General features: G+C 37.8%; 1 protein-coding gene across 8 annotated transcripts in view; it reads left to right on the top strand.

Annotated features, from left to right (window-relative positions):
- The window catches only part of OXR1 (oxidation resistance 1), a 355,346-nt gene that overhangs the window by 11,738 nt on the left and 319,032 nt on the right, over positions 1 to 24,576 (top strand). For 3 of the 8 annotated variants that reach the window (XM_036378715.2, XM_036378719.2, XM_054517151.1), the window contains exons 1-2: positions 3,666 to 3,942; positions 14,893 to 14,937. The exons of 1 other annotated variant lie outside the window; for it this stretch is intronic. In XM_036378715.2, the coding sequence (XP_036234608.1) occupies positions 3,840 to 3,942; positions 14,893 to 14,937 (148 nt within the window). In that variant the 5' untranslated portion in view covers positions 3,666 to 3,839. Of the gene's footprint in view, positions 1 to 2,708; positions 2,756 to 3,663; positions 3,943 to 14,892; positions 14,938 to 24,576 lie in introns of those variants that run through there. 4 more of the 8 variants (XM_036378717.2, XM_036378721.2, XM_036378720.2 and 1 more) reach the window with 4 other exon arrangements.

The following is a 24,576-nucleotide window of genomic DNA, read 5'->3' as shown; positions in this document are numbered from 1 at the left end:
GGAAACTGTTTCTAACTTCAATTTTTTAGAGAAAAACAGTGACATTTTAATCAGTGACCAATTATCCCAGGTGACTGGAAAAAGGGGAACATTGAACCCATCTTAAAAAGAGTAAAAAAGAGGATCCTGGGAACTACTGACTTGTCAGCCTCACCTCTGTGCCTGGGAAGATCATGGAAAAGATCCTCCTAGCAGCTCTGCTAAGGCACACAGAGAACAGGGAGGTGATTCAGGGAGACAGCCAGCACGGCTTCACTGAGGGCCTTCTATGATGGAGTGAGTGCACTGGTGGACAAGAGAAGGGCTACAGGTGTCATTTATCTGTACTTCTGTAAAGCCTTGGTCATAGCCCCGCCCCAACATCCTGCCCTTTAAATAGGAGAAAGAGGAGTTTGATGGGTGGTAGATACTGTTAGATGGATAAGGAACTGGTTGGACAGCCACATCCAGAGGGCAGTGGTCAACAGCTTGGCATCCCAATGGATATCAGTGACAACTGGTGTCCCTCAGAGGTCTGTATTGGGACAGTGCTATTTCATATCTTTATTTATTAAGACAAAAGGATGGAGTGCACCCTCAGCAAATTTGCAGAAGACAACAAGCTGACACACCTCTGGATGACACACCTGAAGGATGGGATCCATCCAGAGGGATTTGGACAAGCTTGAGAAGCAGCCCATGGGAATCTCACGAGGTTTAATAATATCTGCTGGTGCTGCACATGGGTTAGGGACAACCACTGGTGTCAATCCAGGCTGGGGGATGAACAGATTGAGACCAGCCTTGCTGAGTGGGATTTGGGGGTGCTGGTGGATGAGAGGTTGGATATGACCCAGTAATGTGTGCTTGCAACCCAGAAAACCAAATATGTCCTGGGCTGCATCAAAAGCAACTTTGGGATCAGGTTGAAGGAGGGGATTCTGATCCTCTACTCCATTCTCCCACTTGGAGACCCCACCTGCAGTGCTTCAGCCAGGTCTGGGGTCCCCAAGACAGGAAGCATATTAACGTGTTGGGAGTGAGTCCAGAGGAGGGAAACAAAGTTGGTTGGAGGGATTAAGCACCTCTCCTGTGAGGAAGGGGTGAGGGAGCTGGAGGTTTTCAGCCTGGTAAAGAAGGGTTTGGGATGATCTTATTGAGGCTTTCCAGGATATGAGGGGAACTCGCAATGAAGATGAAGAGAGACTTTTTACAAGGGCCTGTAGTGAGAGGACAAAGGGGAATGGCTTCAAACTGAAAGAGAGTTGGTTTAGATTAGATATTAGGAAGAAATTTTTTATTGTGAGGGTGGTGAGGAACTGGAACATATTGGTGGAACAGAGAAGTTATGTATGCCCCATCCCAGAAAGTGTCCAAGGCCAGGCTGGATGGAGCCCTAAGCAACCTGGTCTAGTGGCAAGGGAGTTGGAACTAGATGACCTTTAGGGTCCCTTCCAGCCAAAGACATTCTATGATTCTGTTATTCTGTGGTTCTAACCACCAAAAATATAAAAGCAGACTGTTACTAGAACAGTGCAAATCTTCTGATTTTCATGTTATTTTAGTAACTAACTATATGTGATATTCTTTCAGCTATTATAGATACTGCAAAAATATAAAAGCAACAGTTTCCAAAACAGAGCAAGGATTTCTGTCTCCAGTAAGAACTTTCCACCTGTTTCTATCATGAAATAAGTCTGAAAATAATAAATTAGCCAATGTGATATAAATTGGGACTGAATCAAATAAAATAATTCTGTAAGAAATATGTGTGTGCATCCAGAAGAAAGTAATTACACAAATGCAATTGAACAATCTCCTGAACCAGTCAGAATCTTGCAGCTTAGCTTTCATTTGTTTTGCTTTCTATACCAAGTATTGTATTTCAAAGTAGGAGATGACAGGTTGTTATCTCAAATTCTCTCAACTAAGCTTCTAAATTGGGATACACTCGTTTCTCCCTACAGGAATCCATTTGGTCTAATTGATCTATGACTCAGTGAACTTTACATCAACACTGAAAATACGGAATATTCATAACCTTGTCTATAAGATAGCAAGAGGAGGTACAGAATGGTGTTTACAAATCAATTGGACAACTAATAATGCAATGTTATTTTTCTCTTTCTGCTTGGTGCTTATTCCTGATGAGTTTTCTGTTAAACCCTAATGACTTGCCAAGGAAACTTAAAAATAAAGTAACAAATATCAACCACTAAAATAAGGTGAACAAAAATGATGAGTAGTTTAAGGTGCATTTTATTCTTTTCTTAAATATTTGTGTCAAAGCAAAATGACTTAGTGTTTATGCAAAATTTAGCTTCAGCATATACTATGAAAATAGTTGTTCTTGTTTATTTCTCCTGAAACTGAAAACAGTATTTATGTTACAGGATGTGATTACTTCAACAAATATGTTCTCTATCTAAATGGAAAGATCCATCCTTTCTTTCACAAAAGAGATGCATAAAAATTGATGCATAAAAAGATTTAATATTTTATGTTTTCTCATTTTGTTTTACTTTCCAGAGTCAGTGTAGGAAATACTGCACAGTTGTACATACCTAATTCAAGCTCTGGCCTTCCAGCTATGTAAAGAAAAAATGAAGAGTTCAATCATATTGCCATAATATCTGCATTAAAGAGTACATTTAACTCTCTAGCTTTCAGATCTGGATGATGTTCTTCAAGTATTTAATTAAAGATGTCTTATTGCAATTTTTATTTAGGAAAGGGAAGATGAAGAAATTAACTACAAGAGAAAAAAACCCTGAAGGTAAGGGACTCTTCATCCCAAAATTAAATGTTTTCACATATCAGAAATGAGTTCACAAAAGGGATATTAATATAGCACAAAATCATAGAATAGTCAGGGTTGGAAGGGACCCCCCAGTCATCCAGTCCAACCCCCCTGCCAAGGTGGGTCACCTTGAGCAGGTGATGCAGGAATGTGTCCAGGTGGGTTTGAAATGTCTTCAGAGAGGGAGACTCCACCACCACCCTGGGCAGCCCATTCCAGTGCTCTGCTACCCTCAATTCAAATTTCTCCTTCATGTAGAGGTGAAACTTCTTGTGTTTTACTATACAGCCATTGCTGTGTGTCCTGTCCCTGGGCACAAAGATAAGAGTCTGACACCAACCTCTTGGCACCCACCTCTAAGATATTTATGTGCATTAATGGTATTGCCTCTCAGTCTTTTCAAGACTAAGCAGGCCCAACAAGGCTGGCTTTTGTACTCAATTTTAATTGAATTATAACTTTGAATTGGCAGGAAATTCATATCTGGTAGGAATTATACAAAGGAAGAGGCAAGATCAAAATGTTAACTTTGAATTAATTTCCTCATTTAAGATCACCCTAGATTTAAAAGAAATGTGATTATTCAAAAGTCAAGGCATATATAAACTTCCTGATATTTCAGTTTTGGAGGAGAGCTTCACACAGATGCCTTTAATGACATGCTTTGTAATTTATGGTGTATTTCCAGTTTTCTACAGTGATAATTTCTGATAACTTTGAACAAAGTTTTGGATAAGTTTGAGTTATCTTTAATCTGTGAAATTGGCTTAATTATGGTGTGCACAGAGGCTGCAGCAATGTTGTGCTGCTCCAGCATCGTGTGGAATTCTGATCTGTGAACAACTGTTGACTATTCATTGCATCCTTACAGGTGTGTGCTTAAGAAATGCTCACAAAGAGGCACTGAAGCAAAGACTGAGGAAGAATACACAATTCATGTCTTTGACACTCATCTTTTGGGGAGCTCCCTGGCTTTCAGATTTTGCCTCTCACAATTCTGTGCATGAACCTCTAGTACCAAAGCTCTGAGGGGTTTGCAGGACCGTGCAGCCATGTGGGCATGACAGACCTGTGGGGGAATGACTGTCTCACAAGCACTTGCCAGCGAGCTGCAGAGAAGGGTGGGATCCCTGAAGGGGCCCAACACCATGACATAGGTCCAGGTGAGCTTCCTTAGTTGGTCACAGGCTGGGCATGTGTGGAAAGCCCCATTGTGGAGTACTTGCCTTGGGGTCTGTGTCCTCTGCAGGACTAATGCTCTGCACACAATGGAGAAAGCAAAGCCTGCTCTGGGCTCACGCTGCCTTGCCATGGGATGCACTGCACCAACTCAGTCAGCAACAACACTAATGGCAATGACCAGAGCAGCTGCACTTGCTGCAGCCAGCCTCAGATGCAGGATGGAGAAGCCATCTGCTAATGCAAGTCTTGCTGGAAGCAAAGTTTGAATGTGTTTCATAGGGGCATCTATCAGAGTATCTGTCCCATCATGACCTCTCGCGCTTCCTAGCAAATCTCTGTAAAAAGAGCTCCAGCCTACAGTAAGCCACCTTAGGAGACACAACAGGTGCTTTAAAGGACAGCTATTTGCCACTAGTTTATGCTGACCCCACATACTGACATATTTTAAGTGCAGGGACAGCTCATACTGCTTTAGCTCCTCTGACTCCTCCTGTTAAAGCTCCTCTTTAGCTTCTCTGACTATGCTGGAGGAGAAAACCTGACCATACAGAGACAAACTTTCTGCAATGTACTAAGTATTGATTTGTATCTGGGAGCATTAAAAAAAAAAATTACTTCATTTACTGTGAAACCTGTGTTTTGAGTCACAAACCTTTTGGTTTGCATTAGCAAGGCCACACTGAGCAAGGGTATTGCAAAGCTATCCTGGTAGGCTGGAACTAATGGCAGAGAAGGAAGACCTATCCTCTTCTCACTAACAGGAGACATCCTGATATATAAATAATAAAATGGAAAAATAGCAACTGTGCTCCTCAGGTAGAAAATATTTCCATTCATAAATGGAGAAATTCACTTACTCTATGCAAACCATAAACATCAATACCATATGTGGCTTGTTCCAGGGGCCTGCACAGATTTTGCATGAAATGAGCCAGTTATTAAACATGCTGAAACTGAAATGAGTTAGTGTTAAATAATGCTCTAATTCCTCTTGGATTGTTTCAGTGACAAATTCCATCTTAAACAGTTAAGTGATTACAAGCTTTGAAATTAAATTTCAGGATGAATAATTAAACAGCAATCTCTGATGTCTATGAGAAATCACATTCTCTCCTCTAGAAACACTTAGAGTAATAGATACAGGAGTAGATTGGTAACACACTTCTGATTAAATTTAGTCTGCATAGAATGACTTCTCATATATTTCAGTCAACAGTACACTGAAGCAATTTGTATGTTTTATGTAATTTGGTTTCCCATTAGCAAACAATAAGATAAAAAGTCTCCAAAATACATTTGCATTTGAAAATAAGGTAAGTTTGGCTACTTCCCTGGGAAATAGCCAAAAATATAATATTTAAAAACTGAAATGTATCTTTGGTGAGGTGTATACTTAGTCTGGAGCTTTTTACTTGATGAACGAGTTGAGAAACTCGCTAGAAATGTTTGCATGTTTGCTTTATAGACAAAAGTTATTTCAGCTTAGGAGAACCTTTCTTTTCCTCGTGACAAAACTCAAATCCTCTACACACAGAAGTTTAAATAAGAGCAAAGGAAAGGTTAATAAGTTGCATTTTATGATGGCATTAATCCAAATGTAAAATTTTAGCCAAATCTCTACTTCCTAGTATCATAAACCAGAAAATCTAAAACCTTAAAAATGCCTGAGAAATTTTATCATTCCAACTACATTTCTTTGAGGTGCTTTCTGTAGAAATCATTCCTTTTGCTCCACCAATTTTAGAATCTGTGCAGAATGTCAGGATGAAGAATGTCAGGATGAAGGCCTCTTTTCCAACCTTAAAAGCCTATAGACCACAAAACATCCCAGAGTGCCTGGTAGTAGCTGTTTAGGATGATGTCTGTGGCTGGAAATGCTCTGAATTGTTTCTTAGAGCTGAGTACTGTATGTTTGTAGCACTGGGTCAACTCAATTTGTGATGTCATTAAAATATATCCGGTAATTTCTCCTGTGCATTATTATGGATTCAGCATTAGTCAAGAAAAACAAGCGACTGTTTTTCATTGGCTTTGCATGAGAGCTGTATATGATAAATGAAATACAATAGAAAAAACAATCACAAGGGTATGAGTAGAGCCTGTTTCTCATAATCATATGTTTTTTGTCCTATGTGTTTTCATGAAACACAGTTGTCTCGCTGAACCCATGCTCTAGAGCCAAAAAGCTTATTTTCAGCAAAGGAGCAAAATTGCTCTTGGCCACTTCTCTGGAAACTATATCCCTCTAATAACCTTTCCAATGGCCAGTGTACTGACCATTTTTCTGTCTTCATTTCTGCTTTTTTAATACATACATATGGTCATATGTTTCAGAATAATGTCAACCCAGCTAGAAATTAAAAGTGAACATTTTTGACTCAGAGATTACTGAGATCAGTGACTTATATTGGTTTCAGATTACACCCAGATTAAAGGAGCAGAAGAATCTCATTATGTGATTCATATTTTCAGAAGCCTGCCTCCACACTTTTTTGAAAACAGTAATCAAGTTTTCAGAAGAGTCTAGTACCTTATCTAATGAACTGATTAATTAGCCTGACCAGAAATATCACAATGGGAACTTCTGGGTAGAGAAAGCATCTGAAATGGGCCTTTAAATTCTGATCATATGTCAGTATATTTCCATGCACATTTATTGCAATGATTAACCTATACCATCCCTTTTTTATGCTTCTGTAAAGCAGCATATTTGCTCTCACACCTGCTTGAAAATCAGCAAATATTGCTGCCCTCTTCAGCCACTGTAAAGAAAACAGGAGTGTACTTTGTGTTCTGGTATGATATTTTTGTGTTAGATTCATAATCTAATAATATTTTTGCAGTTTCAGTGGTTCAATATTGGACCATCCTCTATTTTTCAGTTTTTCAGTGATATTTAAATGATACTTTAAACTCTTCCAGTCATTATGCAGAGAACAGCATTTTTTCTATCTTGTTCTGTTGTTCACTTCTACAAAATATTGGCCTGCATATATGTATGGAATGACTATGAGTGCCAGGAACTAATTACTTGTTTCTTTAATTTGAAATTACTACTAGATCTCACTTCTTGGCATGGAAACACAAGAACACAAGTGGATTTCAGAAATAAGGAGAATAATTTAGATCAGGTAGGACAGCAATCCAGCTATGAAATATTTTCAAAAGAAAGGAATTTTTGGTTTCATGGTGACAGTCTGCTGGATCCAGAAGACAAGAATTTTGTGTAACATGTTAGATAAGACTTAAACACTGAAAAAATATTGACTAATTTCAAAAATATATAACATCTTAAAAGCATAAAGTAGAATGCCATTTATAAAAAAAGGGCTGCAAAACTCCAGTAACTCCCTGTGACTCCATACTTATCCTCTCAAAGAGAACAGTGACAGGTATCACCATTATATCCAGGAAAACTTAAATGTGAACTGCAGTACCTGCAATGCAGACATTCTAGGAAGTAGCAGTGTGAGCAGATAATCAGGGCAGAAAACACTGGAGACTACAAACTAATCTACACTTCAAGCCAAAATGGCTCACAGGGTTAGAGAGGTTAAAGCACTTCAGTTTTAAAGCCAAAAATGCATGAGAGAGTGGTACTACAAATATCATATTAGCCATCTCTTGCTTGTTACACTGATGAGTCACACTCCTTCAATTCAGGCTTCAAAATGAGACCAAAAAAAAAATTATTATCCACTTCCTTGACACTGAAAGGCCAGGTTGTACCAACTAATGTACCAGCTTGTGAAAAGGCTGTAAAAGGCTGTTATTCCACTTAGACATTGGAGACATAGACAGACATTCAAGCACCAAGCAGTTTCACCTTCATTTGTTGCCAAAGTTAAGTTCCTTTACAGTTACATTTGTATGCATCTCATTTTTTTCCATTAATGATTCTTTTCCTGTGGTATTTTTGTTTTGGTTTACATCAGCAGAAAAACATGAATAGTGTTTGTTTCTCTGATAAATGTAAAACCTAAACAACAGACTGAGTTTCAGGTTTCCATTCAACATAGTTCAACAGAAGCATGTGCTTATCTTCAGAAAATTAACTCTCTAGCTTGCTTTTGCTATGTAGTTTGTATTGAGTCTTAGAAAACAGAGGTGCTCATTGCTACCCACATGCTTCTGAAAGTAAAATCAGCCACAGAATTATTTTATTTGTTATCAGCATTAGACTAAAACCACCATCACTCCACTCTGCAAGACCATAGTTTAAAGAGGGCAGGACTCGTGTGCACACAGCACAGCACCCTGCACTTCCACATATGCCATGTCCAATATTCTGGGCACAGTGAAGACCACCCTCCCTGGAAAAGTTACATGGGCAGAAGCATCCACATGAACAGAGAGAAGAGCATCATCTCTTTGCAAGGAGAAACTAATCAATATCTACAGAAGGTAGATATTCTTTTTCATGAATGCGATCCCTGGAACTCCTCTTGCAAGGTACTAAGGAGTATATGTATTTATCCATGGTAGTCATTGAAGACTATCAGTGATTTTCAAGTTAGCAAGTTTGATTTGCTAAGAGTACAGCTAAGACATAATCCAAGTAATGAAGGTCTGAAAACTTAGTTGGTCCCCTCCAAAAAATCAGTAGCTATGATCTCTCAGTCAAGCTGTTGCTTTGGTTGTGCTTACTTGAGCAACATCTGTTTCCTGAACTCTAGTTCAAGTACTAGGACAACCTAGAAATTTATAAAATTTCCAAGAACTGCCACAAAAACAATAATTTTCCCAAGCATATTAAAAAGCCAAATTGTGACACACCAATAAACAAACACAGGGCTACGTATAGCAATGATACAGCAATTAGGATTTACACTAAAAATACATATCTTCCAGTGATCCTGCTGTGCCCTCTTCAAGTCTTCAGCTAACTTTCCATCTCTCAAGCTTCTCATATAAAGCAAAATTTTTCCTAAAACAAATAAGCTAAATGGAGGCAAACTGTCAAAGCCAGCAAACTCATGATTCACAGACACATGTCATACACCTCTGGGAAAGCAACCCTTCTGCCTTATATCTCTCACAAGTCAGCATTGTCCCTTGTTTTTTGCCACATAACATCCTATGCTTTGCCGTAATTTCCTTCTCTAGAAAGACTTCTGAAGGATTCTTCAGAAGCAGGACTTTAAAGCTTTCTTTCTGCAGGCTCCAGAAGTCACTCACAATATTGTCTGTACCTTAATAGCATTATCAGCTAATCCATTAGTGACTGACATGATTCAATTTTTTTCAGCACAAACAAGTGATCGTCTGATTCAATTTACAGCTAACATCTCAGCAACTAAAGAAGCACTTTGTCTCCTGACTTGTTAGAGGGAATCTACAGGAATGAACTCTCTAAGTAGTGCCATAATCCTGTAAATGTGAGGACAAGCTCAGGTGGCTAGCTGCATTACCTATCACAAAGGCATTAATCTTGCCCAGTTGAGGCAAACTGGAGTTTGATAAACTAGTACAAACTCATGTGTGACATTAAATGTATCACCCACGGTCATAAAGACAAGCCAGTCTAAGAATTTACCCTTACACTGTGGTCAGAAGCTGATGAGTTTATGCCTGCACTTATTTTAGAACTCACAAAGCCCTACAGTTTCTGTCCTCTGGGGAAACCAGATTTATCTTCTCATTGAACACAAGATGGCAGAGCTTCCCAGGGGAACTAGCACAACTCTTAGAAAGTTTGGGTTATGCCTCCTTTCCCATTTTAAAGGTTTGTCATCCACCCCATCCACCCCTGCAATGACTCATGGAAATGTCAGTGTCTTCTAGTGACCTACTGTGAAATCAGAATTTTGCTGCCGTGTCTAACCATCTAAGATAAAGCAAATTGTATTATAAGCCAAATTCTCACCCTCTTATCCATTCTAACTGGATATCAGAGTTTCTCTCACCAACCCAACAGCTGGCAATTTAGATGGATTAAGAAAAAGCAAAAAAGAGAGGAATTTTTCTTATTTTTGAATTTTTTTTTAATTTTTTCAATCCACCTCTAAGATTTCTGAACAAAAGTCCCTGTTTTATTGACTTTAATTATGCAATATAATTTCTTTGGTGGCAATGCTGCATAAAGTTTTTGAGACAGCAACAAGTTTGATCCTAATGATCAAGATTTTATTCCTAATGGTCTGATAAAAGGAAAGGCATCTTTTCTCAGTGAGCAGTTTGCTCATCTTAGAAATGCCACTATGTGAAACAATGGGAGGCTTACTAATGTGGAACATTGTGAGAATGGAATATTACTATATCAGCCAAAGTATGTGTAATAAAAGAAGTGGAATGATTCAGTCAGAAAACCACATGGTGACAGCAATTGTACTTTAAGATGAGCAAATTGGTTCCATTCTCTGAACACGTACCACTCATCATTTCAGATGGATGATATTTTAATTTGATACATTTTCATGTTAATTCCTTTGATTCCTGAAGACATTTTCCAAGAAGCCTAGGATGCCCCTGATTGTTCTTAGCTTTAGATGTCATTGGAGTAAAAAGATCACATCATTTCAGATCCTTTTCAGGCAGAGGATGCAAAATTGATTATAAGAAAGAAAAGAATATTGCATAGGGAAATTTCCAAGATTATGCTCATTAAATTTGTCACTAGGATAATTTGTTACTTAGAGTTGAATGAGATCAAAATAAAAATTCTAATTAAAACTTATCGGATATTTCAAGCTAAAAAAAGGTGATACTGTAAGAGAAAAGTCTATTAACAGGTACAAGAATGATATAGAAGAAAATATATCTTGATTCTTAAACTGTACTTCTCTACATGAAAATCATAATAGGTAGAGCTAATTTTTACCATAAATTTTGAAAAGAACTAATTACATAGAAGACAAAAAAAAAGCTTGCACAACATATACACATTTTTAATACAAATTAATGAAAACACTTCACCACACTTAAGAATTTAAAAGATTACTCACTCATCAATATTTATATGATGTTACACAAATGGCAAAGAATGGCAAAGAATGCCATTCATGATGACAAAGCAATTTTGACCAAAGGGTGAATATTTTTATTCCCTTTACATATCAATATTTTCTTGTTCCTAACTTTCAAATTAGTTTGTTGTTATGGCTATCAAAATTTGAAAAAAGAATCTTACTTTGTTTTGATCTGACCTCTGAGTACAGGTTGTTGATAGGTAATGACAACCTGAATGTGGGGAACTACTACATAATTCAGAAAGTTTGGTTGTGTGACCCTGGTACAGAGATCGAGAAATTGAGATGCAAATTCAAACCCTCCTAGAACCCTTTCAGTTAGGTGTGTGGATTAGCTGGTGACCCTTGTTTGCTAGGGGGAAGATTTCACCATGGTCAGAACTTAGTTGGCCTTTTCTGACTGTGGGTGACAGTACCTCAGTGATCACCTTGTCCTTCTCTGGACAGGAACTGAACTCAGAGACTAAACAAGCAAAGAAGTGTTATAAATTTGCTTCCTGCTTATAAATTCAAAGACTAGGTTCAATTTAGCAGCACAAATGGGCAGTTTACATGCATTTTCTTTTTTTTTCTCTCAATCACTTTCTCTCCTTTTTTTTTATTTTTTTCGAGAAAACCATTTATTGTAACCCAGTTTAAGATAATGTGAGTTAACTCTGCAGCAAAGCTTCAAACCCATGGTTGACTCATCTAGGAACATAATTTTCCAGCACAAGGAAGGAAGTAGTACTGTGACTCTCCAGAAGCAATTACATCCAGTCCAGAATTAATACAATCAAGGTCATTACAGGATTAAGCTAGTGGTTTTCAGTTTTTCTTAGTGTGACTGTATTTGACAACAGTCTTTTCATCACTATTTCTCTGGCATGTAGGTCTGTCCAGAAACATACTCAAAGAATAAATACAGATAAAATAGCCTGGGCAGAGATGCTTTAACTTTATGCAAACCAAGCCATAGTTGTTTTATAAATATACTCCCATCATGTAGCCAGTATATTTTATGGGAAATATATTATTTATGTAATTTAAATTATTTTAGCTACAATAAGAGAAAAAAGTAGTGAAACTGCATGCGCTGGTTTTGTCTGAGGTATTTTTCTCCATAGTACCTGGTATTTGTTTATTTTTTGAATTTGTGTTGAAAGCAGTCTTGTTAATTCAGGGATGTTTTCCTTATTGCTGGGCCTTTCCTGCTTCTCACCCTTCCCTACCAGTGAGGGGGCTGAGAGGAAACACAAGAGGGACAGCTGACCCCAACTGCCCAAAGGGATATCCCACACCATGGTGTCTTGCTCAGCACAAAAAGCTGGGGAAGAAGGAAGAAGGGTGGGGGAACATTCTCACTGATGCCATCTGTTTTCCCTAAGCACCCTTAGGGAGGAGCCCTGCTTTCCTGAGGATGGCTGAGCACCTGCCTGCCCATGGGGCATGGTGAATGAATTCCACTGTTTTACTTCACCTGTTAAATTGTCCTTATCTCAACTCATGATTTTTTTTCACTTTTGCTCCTCTTATTCTCCACCAGGGAGGGATGGGAAATCAAGCAAGTAAAAGTGTGGGGCTTAGTAAAGAGATAGAGCTAAACCACAACACTTGGAAGCTCCAAATCAACAATTACAAAAAGCTTGTATGTAAGACTGTCATATTTAAAGATGTCTAACTTATTCATCAGAATTTATGCTAATCAGATTTCTTCAATTGGAAGTAAAATAAATAAATGAATGTTTTCATAACTGTGGAATCCTGGACCTATAAAGGAAAAGGTCTGGTGAATAGACAAATACATAATTTTATTGGTGGGCTTAAGACGCAAATAAGAGCCTAAAGTGAGTTTCCATACTCAGAAAGCTCATTTCATGAACTCCACATTGCAGTCCATGTGACAGCTAATTTAAGAACTGGAGTCTGTGATCCTTCAGTGAGGCAACCATGTTGAGTATAGAGCTAGCAAGGTCTAAATTACAGACTACTCATACAGAGATTCAAAAATACAACTTAAGGCTCAAAGTGTCTTCAAAACACCTGGATAGACACTTTTCTGCTGTCCAAGCAAAGTAAATCCGAAAGCAGCATGGATGCTGATACTCTGATACTTCTCAGAGAATTCCCTATACTCCTTAAATGGCATATGGAACGTACAATTTATATGCCACATGAAATACTAATATTTTTGAGAAAATCTAAACCCTTACCTCTCTGTTACTGAGATACTTCATTTCAAGCAGCATTTGCTTTTTCTTTTTGATCTACATATTTTCACTTCATTTTGTCAAGTTTTGAAACTGCATTAGATTACCAGCATGAGCTCTCAAAGAAAGTTTTCTTTTAGAATTTAGAATGGGGCCTTTCTATTAAAGTGTCTTCACAAATATGGGAGACAAATCTCATTGCACCAATAAGTAAAATATGAAACCTATCCTTTAAAAGATAATCAATAAATTCTCTGTTATATTACATAGAAAACTGCCTGGAGAAAACCAATGCAAGAGTTTAACATGAAGGATATACAGAATAAGCATTTTATTAGAACATTTCTACAATACTTGAATGAAAAAATAAGTGGGCCACCTTCTTTTTTCTTCATTCACAATTGTAAAGAAGGGATTTTTCCCCTTGTGTCTTAGCTCTGAGGTAGTAATAATTTTTTTTTATTACTTCAGGAAAAATCAGATCTGCAGTGGCTTTTATTAAGTATATCATATCCTCTTAGTCTAAATTTTGTCTCTCAATAATTCTGTATTTTGTATTTTTATTAGTCTTTTTCCTTTTAGACCACACAGGCTGTGTCCTAGTATTAATAGAAACTTTATGTGCTTGAGAGCTGGGCTACATGTGCTGTGCAGGGGTCTTCACAGTCTTTTGCAGCCTGTAGACATCATAATTCCTGTTAGGTTCTCTAAGTCATCAAGACTGTATTATTTGTTCTCTGAATCAATGAAAATCACTATCTTCAGATTGCATTCTAATACAAAACTAAAATTTCCACAATTATAATTCAGTCAGGAACTTGACTTCCTATTCCTATGATGATGTCCTTCAGGTCACACATTTTTAGTAGGAAATCTGCTTGAATAGCAAACAATTAATTTGTCAATTTCCAGAGGGAAACCTGATTATTATCTGAAGAAGTAGATACAGTATAACTGGAAGAGTTTGGCCGACTCCTTTGGATAAAAAAGTAATGCTACTGAATATTTTATTTTCGCAGATATGTGGACCACAACTACATTAAGAAAGCTGTTAAGTGATACTGCATGCATTAAACTGCTATTAGATCTAAGCCAAAACTAATCATGACAGTAGCTCTATTTTTAGAATCCTGTGTTGATACGACAGTGTGCACTGCACTGGCTATCATAATTTCAGGAATTAATGTGATTTTTTTTTTCTGCCATTAAAAATGTCTTTCACTTGCATGATTACTGAGCTTTAAAATGAATCTGTTTTATTCTAATACAGAAGTGAAATCTAAAACCTGGGCCAGCAGGAATATCTGTGTAGACTAAATGTGAGTGGTAACTGGAGAGTGATTGCACAGCTGCTGAATAGGGCTCCTTGTTTCTTTGAAATGGAAATATAATGTAAGATGTCAATTACATTACAATTACAAAGAGAAGACAAGTGATAATCCTAGCATTTGGCTGTTAGTGTTCATTTGAAAGACTCCCTTTTCCCATTGGAAATTGTAATATGCTTCAGTGTGCATAGGAATATACATTCTGTGGGTGACAAATGACCGAAGCGGTGTGAAAATTTCTAGCACAACTACCTTTACCTTTCTATGTGCACACACACATACACACACATGAACAGATACACAGACACAAATTCTACATTTGTTAGCAGTAGATATGACAATAACAATTATTTGGAGTTTATCAATCAAACTAACAAAGTATCCCTCTGGGAAAGCTATGTTCAAACTTTCCTCTCTAACATGAGCTTTTTTTTTAATCTTCCCAGAACCTGGTATGATTGAAACCCATTCAAGGATGTTAAAGAAAACAGGTAGGAAATTAATTTGTTGCAATTGGTGCATCTAAATGACATCTGGATCACTGCTTTTCATCACCTCATCTTATTTGTACCAGTGTAAAAGAATTTAAATTGCTGAATTACTAATGAGAAATAATCTGTAAAGACCAGTGTGTCTGTATGTGTCTATGCAACACAACAGAGATATGTTGTTTCCTACCTTTGAAAAAGGCATAATACCTGAACAATTTGGTTTGGGTACATACAGACCTTCTGAAAGCAAGTTTGTGAACTATTTATGAGTATATAGCAGTTATTTACACAGTAGAGAGGCAAGACTAAAATAATATAAGGCTAAGCATCAATTTCTTCAAGACCCAAACAAAGGCATTTGAGGAATGTTGTTGCTGTCTGATGGTGAAGAGCTCAGCAGGGAAGTGTTGGCTTCCATCACTCATTGCAAATTGCTCATATTGAAAACCTGGGCTAAACCTCCAACACTGCTTTTTTTTCACCTTCATGATTTTTTACCTTTCCTTCACTCTGCTTTTCCTGAGTTTAAGACTCACTAATACTAGCTCAATAAGCACCTATGTATTTTTATTTCTTTCTGTCACATGCCTTTAGCCTATGAATTCACTTTCAGCTCAAGAATATTTTCTTCTTCTGAAACACCAGTTTTAAGTTACCAAACTGAGCTTCACCAAAGTGGGTCTCACTCCTGGACAGCTGAACCCTGGTTTATCAGCTGCAAAAGGGAGCAGCCAGGCTTTGGTCAGTACCCACATTTGTTTGGGGGCTGATGTGAAACAACAGCTTCAGGGAACTTACACTGCTGAAAATTATTAACACAAATACTGCATATTTACCTGTGCACTGTGTAATAGAGATAAGATTTCTGGAGGTTACTGGGTGAATACCTTTTTATATCTACCATGCTTCACCTGCAGAGAAAACTAAAAATCTACCCACTGTGATAAACTATGATATGATTGATGTCTACCTGCAGAAATGAAAATGTTGTATGAATCCCATGAAAACTGTTAGCCTGTGAGAAGCTGGTGTCTTCAATTCCAATATTCTGTAATAGTGAACAAGGTAGACAGAAAGTTCACATGCAGTAAGAGCTTACATCTCTATTAGATGTATTGATTCTATGTATAAACAATGGATTACATGATGCACTTGTTTTTCATTTCTTCACTGCAGCACAAGTTAATTTGAATTTACCAGAAAAACAGGGAGAAAAAATACGCTGGTTCAATGAATCACTTAGAGGGTATAAATATATTGTTAAAAAGTACATATGGTTTGCAGACGACAGAAATGTCCAGGAAAAAGACTTACTGGTGTGAGTGAGACAGCATCAGCTGCATCAGAGCCCTGTAGCTAAAAAGTAACATTTGGACCAGCATAATTTATAAAGAAAAAAATTACTTGAACATTAGAAAGATTTTCTGGTCCTGTAAACAGAGATTTTGAGCAATACTGAAATCAGAAATGTATGTACATTAGTTTGTCCTGGAATACAATATTGTGCACAGGAAGGGATTCTGATATTAGGATTACTATAATTACAGAATGTTTTTCTCACATAACATACACTGTTCTTTGTATCAGTTCTTACATTGCTACTAAACTCACCTAGAATTTCTGGAGAATGACTTTCTGAAGGTGAGGCATTTACTGCCATTGAGGGTTTATTTCTTAAGGCTCACTTCTATAGAAATAATTGCCTGAACAGAATCGAGGTATAGCTTGGGACTCAAATATTTTGTCTTCTTAAAATGGAGCAGAAGTGTTAAAGAGTCATAACTTGAGAGAATTCTGCAGAGGGGAGACAGCTCTGCAGAGCTCCATGGCCCCATTGCCCAGGGGTACCCATGCCAACAGCGCACAGGTGAAACAGCCAAGCACAAATCAAGCATTCATGAGCAGCAACTGGCCATTATCTTGCATGAGAAGATGTGATATTTGAGAGAAAAAGCAAAAGATTCAGGACCTCAGAAGGAGCTATGTCGCCAGTGCCTGAGAGACTCAATGCAACTGTTGGACACATGAAGATGAAACAGCTGAGGCATGGAGGGACCTTTGTGCATTCCTGCAGCTCGTGGCACTGTTGGAAGGCTGCTTTCTGTTAAACTGTCAGCACTGCAGAAAGAACAGTAGGAAAATAAAAGAGGTTTTCAAGACAGATGGGAAGTTTATTTGGAGATTGGATAATTTGCTTAACAATCTCATTCCGTTTTACCAAAGGAGCAGCAAGATGCAGTTGCTGGGAGTTAAAGTCAAGCAAACCCAGATTAGAAACATGATTATCAATTGACATAACTTCTCCAGAAACACAGTCATTCATCTGATGCATGAAAGCTTGAAATAGCATTTAGATTCACTCCACCTACAACCTCAATAACTGAAGTACCTATTTCAGGAGTTTTATAGTAAGTACAGAGGAATAATCATGTTCAAGGGACTACTGAAATTTTAGAAAGCCTGAATCACTGAAGGTGTTTCTTAATTTATCATAAATTCCTAAATTTGGAACCTCAGATTTTTAAAATTCAGTGAGATAAATCAGAGTTTCAGTCTCACAAGTTAACTTGCACAACTAGCTGAATACAGTAAAGAATAAATTAAATTAAAACAAGGGGGAAATCAAGAAGCAAATGAGTATGAGGAAAAAACAGACAGAAAGAGAGAAGAAATAAATTTTTGAAAAGCAAACAGATATCACCACCTTGTGAAAAACCTGTCTCAGGGAAAATGGTACTAGTGATTCCTCTTGAGAGTCAGGGGACTCTGGATTCGAAAGCTATTCAATGGGTACAGTCCAATGGCTACAATATATAGGCAAATAGGTAACCTGAAATGCATCATTTAATAAAAACCAGTAGAAACTATTACTTTTCTGTATGGGAAAACAAATTTTTGCTATCTTTGCCCTGAAGATGATCTATAAGATGCCAATTGATTTCAATGTGAGTAATAGTAAATAGTGAGAGTAAAGAACTGCTCATTTGAAATGAGGCTGTCAAAATAAGGTCCTGAGCAAATTAAAAGATCAGATAATTGAGAGAACCCAGGATCTGTGGCATCAAATACAGCCTGAGGACTAAGACATATTAAAGAAATGGAATGTAAGCAATGAAAATGTAGTTTTTCAAAACTGATGCTGAATCCTACACAGTAACAAAGTTGATACCTATTAACGTAGAAGCAAAATGGAAGTAGGATCTATTTAGAGTGCATTCACAGTTGTTATGCACATCAGTCTCTTTAGCACAAAATTAAAAACCCAAACCTGACAATTTCTCCAGCACTGATACTGTCACTGAAGAGGTAGTTTGTCAAAAGCAAAATGAAACTCTGTTCTCACTACCTCTAGGAAGGAAAGTAAGTAGAGAACCAAATCAAATGGACATGACAATAAATTAAGATATCAGTAATCTAAAAGAAATATCAAATATTACACATCTTGCACTGCATAGCCAGAAGAAAAAAGATAGACAGAAAGGAGATCACAAGTTTACAGTGCTAGAACAGAAAAAATTGTTCCAGGAGAGATAAACTGTGCTGTAAGCCCCTGGTCATTTCGCTTATGTAAGTCCTTAAAAATAAGCAGGTCTCAAAAGGTATTGGTCTAGCTGTGGAGGTGACAATAACAATGTACTAGCAATGATGAGTCACAGACTTGTTATTTCGTCATTTCATCTCCAGTTTTAAAGACAGACTCATCTTATTTGAAAAGTTATGATGGGTTTTTTCACTACTAAGCATATAAATACTTGCACAACTGTGAAGAGGACACCATGTACATAAATGCAAATACAAAATGGATAAAACCAGCTGGTGTATAATCAGTATTTCTATCAGTGTAGCTACCTCAGTAGAATTTGCTGCATGTGATGGGTTGACCCTAATAGGATGCCAGATGTCCACCAAAGCCACCCTATCACTTCTCAACGTGACAGAAGACAAAGATACAAAGAGGCTTGTGGGTTGAGATAAGGAGAGTAAGAGTTCATTCAGCAGTTATCATCATGAGCAAAACAGGCTTGGGGGGAAAAAAAATGGTAGGACAATGAAGAAAATCCCCAAATCTTAAAAACATCTTACCTCCTTCCCCACCTTCTTCTTCAGCCTAACTTTACTCCTGATTTTCTCTGCTACCTTCTCCTCCCCAGTGGTGCAAGGTGATGGAGGCTACCTTTTCCTTCAGGGGGAGGTCTTCTCACACTGCTCCAGAGTGAGGTTCCTCTCACAGGACACAGTTCTCCATAAATTTCTCCAGTGTGAGTCCTTCCCACAGGTTACAGTTCTGCTACTGCTGCAGCGTGGGTCCCTCACAGGATCACAAGTCCTTCGAGCAAACCTGCTCCAGTGTGGGCTCCACAGACCTGGCCAGAAGCCTGCTGGCATTTGAGCTTCTGGTGGGGTGTCAACCTCCTTTGGGCATCCCTCTTCTCCACCATGGACCTCCATGGGCTGCATGGACACAGGGACTGCCTCACCACTGTCTTCACCATAGGGTACAGGGAATCTCTGCTCCAGCACCTGGAAAACCTCTCCCCACTACTTCCTCACTGACCTCAGTGCCTGCAGAGCTGTTTCTCTCACATAGTCTCACTCCTCTCTGATTGCAGTTGGATGCACAGGTGTTTTTTTTCATCTTTTTGAATACATTGCCTCAGAGACACTACCACCACTGATGATGGACTTAGCCTTGACCAGCAGCATATCTGTCTTGGATCTGTTGGACATGGAGGAAGCTTCTAGAAGCTTCTCTGAGAAGCCAACCCTGTAATCCCCAGCTACCAAAACCTTTCCACACAAACACAGTACAGAAAATAGGAACCTGATACTACCCTCAAAAGTTACACTCAAGAGACATTGTGCATCTTTAGCTGATGCCATATTTCAGAATGCATTGCACGGTTTGTAGACTACTGCAAAGAATTCAGGGGTAGCATGAGCTGCCTATGTGACTGACCTTTTCCCCCCATTTGTTCTCACAGCAGTTTTATGGGCTGTTACATGGTCAGATTCTTCTTCTCATACCAAGTAAGAAATAATTAGGCTTGCATAACCATAAAAACAAATTTTGACTTGTCATGGCAAACCTACACAATCTCAGGTAGAGTTCTTACAATGTGTTCACTTGTGATGCACATCTGGAGATTCAGGAAACTGCCTCTACAGTCACATGAGAATATTTGATTTTATGCTGCCGCTCCTTTACTGCTACCTATGCTGACTTGGCAAGTACCTGGGATGCAGCTCTGAATTTGGGGAAAACTTCATAATCTTGATCTGTGATAGTCCTGGTATCTCATACTGCCAGGATGATGCAGAGTAATCACAATGCACTTCCCTAATGCACTGGAGGACCCATAATGAAATTTTGTGTCTCTTTATACTGAATGCCAAGAAAAAGACCTTTTGGAAAATCCATTCTAAAAAGTCCTCCTGGTTTTATGGTTTAGCAGATAATATACATGAGAGTCTATCTCCTAGAAACTGATCCTTCTGATCTCTTCTTTGTCCTGATGTGGTTTAAGACTCATACTTAATGTTAATTTGCTGAGATCACTGCAAATCTGCCACTGTTATTGTGTATCAGTCACTTGAAATGCCTCCAATTTCTCCATAGATGGCAGGTTTGCGTATGCCAGCAAAATTTCAAACAGGATTTTTTCTAAACTTCAGCTTTAGAAAGATGCTGTGTCATGCAAAAAAAAGTTGCAGGCTATATTGATAAGAATAAAATTTAGTTGTAGAGGAGAACAAAGAAAAATTTACACTGTCTAAATATTGCAGTTAATATGTGTATTCTCTCTGAGTACATTATCATTAATATATGAAAAAATACAAAAAATACACACATTATAGTAAATTTTAATTACTTCTGGCATACTAGTACCAAGGTGTTGTGTGAAATGTCCTAAGTTCTTATGAAAAAAAGTTAGGTTTCCACAGACCCAGTCATGAATTTTTGTTGACAAGCACACTTGTAACCATGGAAGGGACATCCTCCCTATGTCTTAAAACCCTAAAAATGATTCAAAGTCAAAGACTCTGCCTGGGTGAGTTTGAACTCCTACATGGAGTCAGAGGCAGAAATTCTCACCTGCAAGCAGTGTTAGGCATAATTTCTTCTAAACTACCTCTAACTAACTGAGCCTATGAATACTCCTCAATGTTAATTATCAGCTAATAATATACTACCTATTTTCTCATCCTCTATGCATGAGTTACAATGGTGGAGTGGGAAAACAAATTTTATCCATGGAAGCTTGAGGATCTGCCCATGCTCCCTGTAGGCTCCTCCAGCAAGGCTCACCACAAGTCACGCCTTGGCAGCTGGGACTGTCCCCTCAAAACAGACACAAAACACTAATTCATCTTAATTTAGAAACTAATCAAAAGTCCTCTTGTATGGTATTGATTTCCATGTAGTCAATGGGCACTCTGTGTCTTTGAGATGTGGCTCAGAAACTCAGGTGGAGAGAGGAGAGAGGAGCTCTGCAGGAGAGAGGAAGCACATCCATGCTCCTGCCCTCCCTGAGCTCTGTCATTCACCTGCACCAAATGTCCTTCTTTCCCCAGGCAGCTGGGGAGTAAAGCAAAGATCAAAATGAAATGTGAGGGGGGGTTATTCCTTGTATATATAAAACAAGGATTTTTCACTCTCTTAAAAATTACTGTATCCATCCTCACTGTGAAAGAATTGCTTTGAGAATTAAAAATCCAGTTAGCTAAGGACAGAGAAATTATACCAATCATAGATGTGGCTGGATGAAAAGCAATGGCATTGCAAGGTGATGTTCAGCAACCTGGTAAAAGAAATCCTTTATTAGCTTGTGCTTGCAGTTAAATAATTTGGATAATTATAATCTTAAGGATGGTTAAATAATAAGAAAGCCTGTAAAATCACAATGTAAAATATGACATTATTTTGTGAAGTGTTGTAACATATGGCTCTGAATACATGGAATCAGATTTGCAATGCATATACACATCGAGAAAACACACAGGAGCATTTTATTCAAAATGCACATGGAATGCTTCCCAGTCAGCTGTCTCCATTAGACTTCATTAGTTTAAGATCCTGATGAAATTATACCATGTTCATCAGGTTAGAAAGAGAAAAATAAACATTTGTATTTGCTTGATGTCATGGGTGTAGGGTGTCAGTTACTTTGCTGGTACAGGCCTTCAGTCATAACAACTATTCTTCCAGAAAAATTTTCCTTTTATTTGTTTTAGAAGTTTATAATTTGGGTCTTAAAAATAAGTAATTTCATGCTTCAGGTGCAACAATATATTGAGACTTCTTATCCTCTGCTCAGAAAGGGAAATGAGCTATTATCAGACCTGGTGCACCCAATGTACACTCAAAGCCTATTCCTGCTAAGTTGTAATAAGAACTTCTCTGCTATCATTAGGTTTTGGGTTAAAACTTAGAATTCATTTGTTGCTGCTGAAGATGATTGACAATGTTAGAATGGATGGTAAATGTCTCACAAGAAATATTTTTTTGTGCAAAACTCAGCATTAGTTTACCCAGCTACCACATCTTTGATATGACACCACTGGCAATTCATATGAAAAGTAAAGACACAGTCTTCGCCTGTGTACTCACAGTAATTTTCCTGACCAAAGTTACTAATAACATTTTATCATCTGGGATAAGAAACTTTGAAGTCAGACTAGATGTATTTTCCATTCATAGTAATTATCATAAAATATTTTTATGCAGAAAAGGAAATCAGCCATTTCTACAACAAAGAAGTAAACCCACACTTCTTTAAGTACATTTACCCTTTGCCACTGATTTTGTCTGAACCATGTTTCCTTAAAAAATTCAAATATAATTTTCCTTTGTCAAAAGCTGTCAAAAATAATATGCATAGGAATACACAGGTATCAAGAATGCACAATCCACCTAGTAGCTGATAACTGTGGCATCACATAATTATATCACTTGCTGTGAATAAAAGTTATTTAGGCAATGTCACCCTTCCTGATACTTAAAGTGATGAAGAAAGAAAAAAACCAAAACAAAGCTCTTCATTTGTTTCTGTGCTTATATATATATATGTATATTTATGCGTGTGTGTGCGTGTGTGTGTGTGTGTGCAGTATGCATGTAAAAGTATATAACTTGTTGCATGGATGAGGAAGTGTAAGGCATTCCCTTGGCTTCCAAATTAACACAACATTTTATGGACAAAGATCTGTGAAATAAAGGGATTGAATTAAGTGTGAACAATCTGGTAGAATGCATTGGCTCCAGCATTTCTGGCAGATTGGTGCAAGCAGAAACAAACAAGCAGTTGGTTATGCTGACATTCTTTCTCTAATATGACTACTTTATCTGCCTGTTTGCTTTTGGCTGTGTAGTGCCCAGAGCACAGCAATGACAATCAGGACTATGTGTCCTCTGTAAGCACAAAAAAAAAACCAAAATCATTTTAACTTAATCATGTATTTAACATACTGGTTTGCACTACATTTCTAAAAAAGAATAGGCCTCTAAAGTTACTAGGTCACTACATGAAAAGCAAGTTCCTGCCTTTTTTCAGCTTTCATGAAACTTCAGAAGTGACATGTCAAGGTGACATTGTGGGTATTTCCCTCACCATATCTGTGTGGTATAAAATACCAATCAAGTTGCTAATATGTTGGGTCTGTCATCACCAGCTTCAAACCCACTGTCAGCAATAAGAAAGGTAACACAGTCCCTGTGTGACTGCAGATTTTGTAACCTCTGTGTATTCTTGTACACCACAAGGAATCCGCTAGAAAGATGTTATTACTACTTTCCTTTTTTCCCCTTTTTTTTTTTTAAGAACATCATCAAGTTTTATGTATCAAAAGAGTATCTTCTATGAACAGTCTTAGTTGAGATAATTTCTATACTAAAAGAAGGGACAGCTATACTACTAGTTCCATATACTGTGAATTTATTTTGGTAAGGTCTATTTAGTTGACAGATGTTTGGCCAAATTTTCCTGAGCAAAGCAAGTAATTCTGGCTTTTGCAGAGTCTGATGCAACTTACTTTGAAGGGGAGCAGTCTGTGATGGAAGACCTAATTCATCTCAGTCTCCATAATGCCACAGATCTGGAGACAAGCCTAACAGCATCATCAAGTATGAACCTAAAGAAAACAATTATATTAGTAAAGGCACCATGGGCTCAGCATCTGCAAAGCTTCCTCACTACTACTACTACAAAATAAAAAAAAAAAAAAAAAAAAAAACAAAAGTTAAAGAGCCTTACAATGGATACACTAAATCTTCAAAGTCTCATTTTATCTGTAAGCTGCAAGACAAGTTATCAATTGTTCGACCTGATCCTTTCCTTAGATGTTTTTGAGAAGTTGTCTTTGAACTGCCAGTTCTGTGTTTTTAAACAATGCTTCTCATGGAGCCTTTCAGCCAGAAGCACTTCTGGTCATTTTCAAACAATATTTGAAAATCCTCTGCTAGTTTTGGAGCCTAGAGCCTAATTTTCCTCTGTTCAGGGTAGATGGTGAGATATTAACTTCCAAAGTTAGTGTATCTACTGAACAAAGGTTCTTAACCTGGGATGTTCAAGTCACACATTCCTTCCAGCAGAGCAGAACATTGGCTCTACCTGCTGCCCTTTCTCTCCTCATACCAAGAGT

This window comes from Molothrus ater, chromosome 1 (assembly GCF_012460135.2).
Source record: "Molothrus ater isolate BHLD 08-10-18 breed brown headed cowbird chromosome 1, BPBGC_Mater_1.1, whole genome shotgun sequence".
Classification (NCBI taxonomy): Eukaryota; Metazoa; Chordata; class Aves; order Passeriformes; family Icteridae; genus Molothrus; species Molothrus ater.
Note: the sequence above shows the minus strand (reverse complement) of the source record. Positions and strands in the feature narration are given on the sequence as shown.